This window comes from Sphaeroforma arctica (genome assembly GCF_001186125.1).
Source record: "Sphaeroforma arctica JP610 unplaced genomic scaffold supercont1.19, whole genome shotgun sequence".
NCBI classification, from domain to species: Eukaryota; class Ichthyosporea; order Ichthyophonida; genus Sphaeroforma; species Sphaeroforma arctica.
Genome location: NW_014040539.1, coordinates 51806 through 60511, shown reverse-complemented (window position 1 = coordinate 60511; position 8706 = coordinate 51806). Strand labels below are relative to the sequence as shown.

The window sequence follows — 8706 nt, the reverse complement described above, 5'->3', positions numbered from 1 at the left end:
TAGATATATCGCTAGCGCATATCACTAGCACCAAGTGATGGCTTTCTTCGGTATATCCTGGGGATTGTTTTTGATACTGAACTCATACATACTCTTAGAGATATGTCTGTGTCCAGTATTCAAATATGTGACGTGTTTTGTGTCATGTTAAACGGGATGCACATAATGTCAACAAATAACCCCTCCTCAGACCACAAAGAAGTGGATAAATGCCCCTCCACTCTCTTGTATGCTGTCCGGCACAGGCCAAATCGAGAATCGAAGTTTCCTCTCGTCCACACACTTACTTGAGGGATTTGATGGTCACAAATGTACATAGCTGTTCCAATGTACGCGTCTATTCTTCTATTCGCATGACTGTGCATAGTTTATAGCACTAGCAACACCTGCAACCTACGTATGTCTATATTTCCCACGCACAGTCTATGTAGACTCTACTGTAGACATTTGGTGGTTGTTCTATAGCTATTTGTTTTCCACTTAAAGTCTATGGAGACTCTACTGTAGACATTTGGTGGTTGTTCTATAGGTATTTGTTTTCCGCCTAGAATTGGGATAGATGCCCCCACAAGGATTCAAGTGCATGACTGGTCAAGGAATCACCGGATGCACACATACCGCTCTAGCTCAATAGAACTTACGCAATGCTTGTACCAATCTAGATATACTGATACACTAGGAGTATCTCCATTTTTCGTTGCTTATTCTATGTACTACGCACAGCCTAAGTTGGTACAAGATTCCAAATTCACACTCATCTATTGAATTACCGGGGCGCCCTATCTCAATGGAACATACATACTTCTTCACATATATCTAGATATACTGATATGCTATTAATGTCTATAAAAAAATATCTATCTGCCTCTATATTCTACGCACAGCCTAAGCCGGCACATGGATCCAAGTTCATGCTTTTCCATGAAATTGGGTGGGTTCTATCTCAATCCTACATACAGAGTTCTGCATACAAATCTAGACCTACAGATAGGCTAGCAATGTCGCATCTTCTTGTCCTGTTCCGTATATCACAAACAGCCCAAGCTGGTGCAAGGATCCAAGTTCATGCTCATCCATGAAATTGGGTGTGTTTTATCTCAATCGTACATACACAGTTCTGCATATTTATCTAGACCTACAGATAGGCTAGCAATGTCTCATCTTCTTGTCCTGTTCCGTATATCATGAACAGCCCAAGCTTGTACAAGGATCCAAGTTCATGCTCATCCATGAGATCACCGGGTGCGCACTGTCCATGTCGGAAGAGGAACTTCCCGACTGGGGCCACAGAAACGGCGAGGTGAGGCCAAACTGAAAGATTTAGAAGCGTTTTACGTATATGTGTTTGTATTTTTAATGCTGTTGACGTTGTGCGAATATCAAAGAGGTGAGTCTAAAGTTAAAATAATCAGAAACGTTTACGTATGTGTGTTTGTATTTTCAATACGGTTGACATTGTGCGAATATCATACAGAAAGGCCACAGAAACGGCGAGGCGAGTTAACATTCAAGGAATGGCAAACGAATGGCATACAGCTTGTGTACCAACATGGCCTTATCGAGACACGCACGTCTGTGTTTCACTTCAGCACTCACTATCCTATACTGCAGCAGTTACAACCTCAGTGTGGCCTGATTTAAATACATCCACGGTCACATATGAACACGCACATACATGTATACGAGCATATACCCGTAAAATCGTCGAACGACAGGACCAGAGCCTATACTTGTGGCGGAGTGTACTGGTTATTATCTTTTGCCTCCTCATCTGGATCCTTTTTGCTTCAGTTGGCCAGAGCCACATGGCTTTATCGACGGTCACTCCACACCTTTGACATCACCACTCTTTACCTCAGACCTGTGGACTCGCTACTTGTACGCAAACGGATTCTCATTGTTGACCTTGTACATGAACATTTCTTATCTTAGACCTACTTCTATATGACCTGCACTTATGTCTGGGTTTACATAAGCACCTACACTCATGTCTGGGCGTACATATACACCTGCACTCATATCTGGGAGTACATATACACCTACACTCATGTCTGGGTGTACATATACATCTACACTCATGTCTGGGCGTACTTATACACCTACACTCATGTCTGGGTGTACATATACACCTACACTCATGTCTGGGCGTACATATACACCTGCACTCATGTCTGGGTGTACATATACACCTACACTCATGTCTGGGTGTACATATACACCTACACTCATGTCTGGGTGTACATATACACCTGCACTCATGTCTGGGCGTACCTGTCCTTTCATACTGCCTCCTTCTCTGCGGTGAGTAGGTACTGTGTGCTCCGGTTGGCCAGAGACGCATGGACCTGCAGACATTCACACTAGACGATTTTGTCCGAGAACGCGGCAAAGAGGTGAACCTAAAGCCGCCGGTTAAGGACCGCAGCGGTCTGTGGACATCCATTAAGGACGTGTGGCAGATCCAGAAGATTGGTGTGTGATGTGGGAGGTATTGGGGGTTATTAGGCGATGCGTGTTTTTAAGTGATATGATGGTTATGTCGCAGGTGATGCCGTGTTTGAATCGTATCTGAAGAGTTGGAAGTCTGCGTGATGTTTGGGTTACAGTATGGTCATTTCCTAGTGTAGCTGTGATACGTATTTGTAAATATGTATGTTCTACATGATATATATATAAATACATATATATAGGACCAGGCACACACTCGCAAACAAATGCACACGTACAAGTACAAGTGTCTGTTCGCAATCTATCTGCGAATTCAATCTGTATACACATGTAGAATAAAGAGTCGTGATCTGTAGTTTTTCTATAGCCAGGGAAGTGATAGTTCGACTAACAGGTTTGTACCACTACAAGTCACACCGACACACCTGGCCCGTACTCATTGGGGGGCGGGGGGAGAGGGTGTGATATGCTATTTTCATCATGCACTTGTAGTAGATTGACTAGATCTGACTTTTTCATGTTCAGATATCCATGTCTTTCACTACCCACTAAACTTTCGTATACATCGATTGTAGACCATTTTTTTTTCGTTTTACAAAACAATCTATTTATAGCCTGGGAGGCAAACATGCGGTTGACTGGATCGCACCCCTACGAGTCCAGGCCCCACGCCTGGCCCACACTCATGGGAGGGGTATCCTACTGGCAAAACCGGGACAAAATGACGCAAATCTACCTACTCGGCAACCCAGCCATCTTCTACTCAGTGCTGCTGGCACCGATAGTGTACGTGCTGTGGCTGTGCGTGTGGGCGATCAGGCGCAAACGAGGGTTTGTGGATATGGATGGGGAGAAGGAGAGGAAGTTCTTGATGGCCGCGTTCCTGTGGCTCGGTTGGGCTCTGCACTACGTACCCTTTTACTTCATGCACAGGTATGTTCTTGTGTGTACGTGTAGGCGTGCGTGTGTATGTGCGTGTGTGTTTATAATAGCGTATGTGGGATTAACCAGAGGTTTGAATGCCAGCTATCTGTGAACCCGTGAGCGTTGTATGTGGTTGTGCATTGGTATCACTCGAGAGAATCTCCGATCATAGCTCGCCTGGGCTTAACACCACTTCATACTCAACCTATATCGTATTCACAGATACATCCCTTCTAATTTACCAACCAATCGGGCCCTTCTCCACTCACCTACAAGTCGTATATCTATCCCACACCCTGCCGCAGGCAACTGTTCTTCCATCACTATCTGCCAGCTCACTACTTCATGATCCTGGCCTTTGGGGCTTTCATGGACATATTCCTGGGGGTATTCCGGTCGGCGCGTGTGCGTGTGGCGGCGGTTGCGCTTCTGCTGTGTGCGTACGCATGGTACTTTCATCTCTTTGCATCGCTCGTGTATGGCAATGTGGACAGGAGCGTGAACGACCGTAGGTGGCAGAAGAAATGGAATTACATATAAAGCTACGAGTCGTACGAATGTGCCTAAACCTGGTTTTTCTTGGGTGTTTTGTATATTATCCGCATGTATGTATGCTTGCTTTGCTCGGAATTGGTTTGAGTGACAATGTGAGTTCTTCTTATGGCTTGCGTCGGTTGTATATGGTCAAATTGTGCCAAGGTTGTGAACGACCACGGATGGCAAAAGGAAATAAAAACAAAAACGGGTTTGTTTTTACTATCACAGACGTAAGTACCGATATTTATTAACTTGGACAAGAATTTTCATAAATGCAAGGTCTTTATAAAAATCTATTAGATGCCGGAAGAATTGGAAATGCCCATCAGCCCGCAATCCATATATCTACACATGCACTAGAATCATACATGTATACTTATACGCGCATACCCTATATATCTACGCATGCACTAGAATCATACACGAATACGTACACGCGCATACCCTATATATCTACGCATGCACTAGAATCATACATGTATACGTATACGCGCATACCCTATATATCTACGCATGCACTAGAATCATACATGTATACGTATACGCGCAATGCCTCGTTCTGACCAACGACTACATAGTAAGGTTTCGCAATTCCGTTTGGTGTCCGAGTTTCAGTTGCAAACGAATCGCTTGATGGGGCTCTACCAATGGTTTGATGAGCTAATTTAGGCAGTCTCTGGGCTGTGGCATTGGATGGACCCACGCACCGACTTCCTGCGGGATATCACATACGGGTTCGGGTTCGGGGTTGGTTTAGATTTTTAGGGTTTAGGATTGGTATTAGGATTATAATGCATGCATGCATGCGATCGCCCTAGTCAGTGATTGGCGCATACAACAACCATCTATATTCTAGTATTAGGGTTCTAGGGTTAACTCTACAGTAAATATTTAAACCCTACAACCCTATGTGGAAATCTGTCGTATATATCTGGAGCGTCATTCCACCACGCCATGACCCTCTACTAGAGAAAAAAGAAATCAGGCTGACAGACATAAGTCCGCAGGAGACTCACGTGGTATGAACTGCTCAACCACACTCGCCTTGCAAACCACCGACGAACGTGCTGTTCAGTCCTGCCTGCCTTTGCAAGGCTCGGGAATACTACCAACAATGTCCAGAGCGAAAAATGGCCAAAAATTATTAGAAAAGGTGTTTTGGGCAGCTGTATATTCGAGGGACTATTCGCGAGTCGAGACGCAAGTCTCTCGACTCTCGACAATAGTAGTGAGTTGCACCAGATATTCCCAAACAGACCAACATCCGTAACAATGAAGCTGCTGGACGTACAGCCCTCCGGCATTCGCACGAAGGATCGCAATCGCACTCGTGCACGTGCCCCTCTTTCGTGGGGTTGCTAAGCAACCGATCTCACAACACAGACCAATGGTCGCCTTCTTCGCCTCCTGGCACTCGCAGTCCATGTGTCTCCCACCGAACGTTCTGTTTGACACCAGTGTCAAGGCTTTCACAGTGGGAGCTACAAGCTGCCAGATCCCGTGGGATTGGTACGTTTCTGCGTGCTTGCAACTGGCGTGATATAAGACGGCATATTTCGTTGTGACAACGTGTCGAGACCGTCGGAAACTAAATTATTACCTCGACTTGTCTTTTATTACAGTCAGACGTCCGATATACGTCACTGTATCGACCGGAGACGACATATCGCGACGGGTCGGAAAACTAGTTTGTCAAGATGGCGTGTCTTTGGCGTTTACCAGGCCAGGCTTGTATGTATTGGAGTATCCCCCTGGGAACCACCCACTCCGTGCACAGTCGAGGGTGTAACGGATGTGTGACTAGTAGTTCGTGATCCTGCCTGTACGCTATCAACCTAGCACGCGTGAGACCACACCGTCCACCCACCCCAGTCGGTCACACACGAAGTAACTGGCAGAGCCCCAAGTCTCAGAAGCGCACACGTGTGACGGGTGGTGTGTCTACGTCGGTGTAGCCGTTATACTGTGGCTGGACTCTTGTGACATGCGTGCCACACCCTCTACTATCGTTTCCTCAAGTATGGACTGCCGAGTTTCGTATGCGCGATTGAATGTGCAACGTATAGGGACGAGAAAGTCTCAGAAAAACGTCCAAATCATATTAGTTCACGCACATGGGCATAACTGGCCGTATCCCCACATATAGCAACAACCGTGTGGACCTTGGGTTGTACTGTGCGGACGAGGTGATAGTAAACCCGGACAAGCCACTCTCAGCTGAATGTTCATTCGTATCAATAGATATAGAGAAGACAAGCCACTCTAAACTGAATGTTCATTCGTATCAGTGGATATAGTGTTACGTTCATATATACCCGCACAGCCGATGGTGACCCCGCCCGATGTCGCACAATACAAGAACAAGAATCTCTAGGCCTACTGTCCTGTTCAATGGCTATGCGCACAACCAACGGAATACCGCGCGGACTGCGCTCGTTGGGCAAGGTGTCGATAAATCAAGGCAAAATCATCGTAGACAGAAGGTGCCACTCATATCTATGAATGTATATTTTTTGCATCCATATCTTTGTGCACGAAAAGGTCCTATTCCTATCTATGAGTGCACCATTTCCCATTCGTATGTTAGAGCATGAAAGGCCCCATTCATATCTATGAGCAAAGCTGACAATACCCCCACTTATTGCAGCAGCGTTTCTTCGACTGTGGATTGCATTCTGCCGGCGATCCATCCTCCAGTGGGTAGTTGACACCACAGTGAGTATCTTCTCTCCATCGGATCATAGGCATATTTCTTTTCACCCCACTTGCACCTACATCACTTATACTACTTGCATCACTAGCACTATTGATCGATGCTCCGCTACTGTTGTATGCAGCCATATTTAAACCGGATAAACCCTGGCCGTCGGCTCTGTACATCTGCATTAAAAGTAATGGCGTGCAGAAGAACGAGCAAACGAGTACGGTCAGCAATACTACCGACGACATGGGCAGCCGCTTCTTCCCCAATTCAACACCGTGCATTGTAAGGGATGCTTGACATATACTTCCCGAAGTATCCAGTACAATCTACCCAGCGGACAGCAGGTTATTTACAATTTCAGTTAGGGATATGTTCACATGTATATATGAGACTAGAATCAACTAGGTATGTACTATATATGTATGTCACATATTTGTGAAATACCGACTCGTATATTTATATATATTTATATGCATATATTTAATACAAAATATATGTTATATATTAATTCAAAAGAGTATATATAAATACACATAGAGTAGACTGGGCTGGACTCTATAGAGTCAGGAGTCCGGGAGTCCGGCCACCGGTGGGGTTTCCACACAAAAAGGTATAAACATAGCAACAGCCGCAGCGTTTCGGCGGTTTCGCCCTTCGTCGATATGCATTAAAAATGCATTATGAAAATGGCAATATGAACATTTGCAGTGCTTGGCTGCTTTCAGCTTTCTACTGAAATACATACCGAACTTCAAAAGCCGGTAAAGTTTACCAGTAAATTCCTCCATAAATAGGCAACCTCCCGTTAAAAATACTGATTTAACAAATATTGACATACAATAGTCAACTAGTCTTCATATCCGGACCATCATACTTCTATCAACAATATGGCTATATCTTTCAGCGACATTATCGGCGCTGGCCTTGCGTCGAATGTTATCGGTGCCATATGGTACGTGCGTTTAAGCTTCAACAAGAAGTTGTGTTACTTTAATTTTTTTGAATTCAATCGTCGTCGCAACCCGCGGACGTCAAGCGTCTATCGTTTTCTGTACTCTGATTAGCTCGGTTGCGCTGTGAGAGAAATATTTTAAGTACACACCCCGTTCTATTTAAAAAACTGTGTTGTTTCGGCATAGTTCTGTATGTATAGTGTTCAGAAGTGTACCACATTGAGCTTGTCTGTCTCGTCGTTGACGTCTTCGTATTGTGGATACAATACACGTCTTAATTGTCTCAGTGTTTATTGCTATTTGTGCTTCCTGCACTTGAGTGTGGAAATTGGGTCGTCCGCTAGTGGAACCACGTTGACCCTTCTATCCGATACGGTATACACACATACTTTCGAACTTAATTCAGGCAATATGTTGTCTGGTTTGTCAGATATCGATCGAACGCAGTTTGTGTATTTCTACTTGGAATATGTGGTCACATGACAAATTTTGTACTGTCGTGTATCCAGCAGACACAGGAGCCTGAATTTCAAAAGAGATAAGTAGATGCTTAAACTAAATATTGTGTCAATCGGTATTACAGAGCTTGTTTCGTTATCTGTAACCCCAGCCTTTGGTCAATCAAACAGTTAGCAGATGTGCGTGTTGGTACATAGTAGTATTTACTATCCGCACCTTAGCCTATTGTGCCCGCACGCGTTGTACAATTGGCTTAGCGAGAAGCAGTGCTTGTTAGTGTTTGAACTCACTCGCTCTTTGCTACTAAACCGGAGTTTAACCCGAAACACTACGTTTTAACATGGGCGTCCTGAGTACATAGTGTGTAAATGTGGAGTACAACACCGTATATGTGTCATATCTCCGATAGACATTCAATAGTCTACTAATTTTATGTAGAGTCCATCTTTCGTATGACATACGAGGCTATGCCATCACATGGCATGATCTATGAAATTTTTCTGTGTTATATTCAAACTACTTTTTAATTCCATTTATTAGTACTTCTTTATATATGAGATACTTCTTCGTATATAAACTATTTTGTCGTACTTCTATTTTATATAAAACAATTATTCGTTATCTATAATATCAAAGCCTTTCAATGAAACAATGCTAAAATACTTTTCTACTATATATATA

At 44.2% G+C, this 8706-nt stretch overlaps 3 protein-coding genes across 3 annotated transcripts in view; 2 read left to right on the top strand and 1 right to left on the bottom strand.

Moving 5' to 3' along the window:
• Positions 1-1219: 1219 nt before the first annotated feature.
• Positions 1220-3935, top strand: SARC_00581 (hypothetical protein; the record flags this gene model as incomplete). Its single annotated transcript, XM_014305727.1, has 4 exons — positions 1220-1300; positions 2310-2472; positions 3063-3381; positions 3678-3935. The coding sequence occupies 4 exons, from the start codon at positions 1220-1222 to the stop codon at positions 3910-3912; spliced, it is 798 nt and encodes a 265-aa protein (XP_014161202.1). The 3' UTR covers positions 3913-3935.
• A 2517-nt stretch (positions 3936-6452) lies between these two features.
• Positions 6453-6894, bottom strand: SARC_00580 (hypothetical protein; the record flags this gene model as incomplete). The annotated part of the gene is made up of 1 exon (XM_014305726.1): positions 6453-6894. The coding sequence occupies one exon, from the start codon at positions 6892-6894 to the stop codon at positions 6520-6522; it is 375 nt and encodes a 124-aa protein (XP_014161201.1). The 3' UTR covers positions 6453-6519.
• A 566-nt stretch (positions 6895-7460) lies between these two features.
• Positions 7461-8706, top strand: part of SARC_00579 (hypothetical protein) — a 3722-nt gene continuing 2476 nt past the window's right edge. The window contains exon 1 of the mRNA XM_014305725.1: positions 7461-7565. Within this exon, the coding sequence (XP_014161200.1) occupies positions 7501-7565 (65 nt within the window). The 5' untranslated portion in view covers positions 7461-7500. The remainder of the gene's footprint in view (positions 7566-8706) is intronic.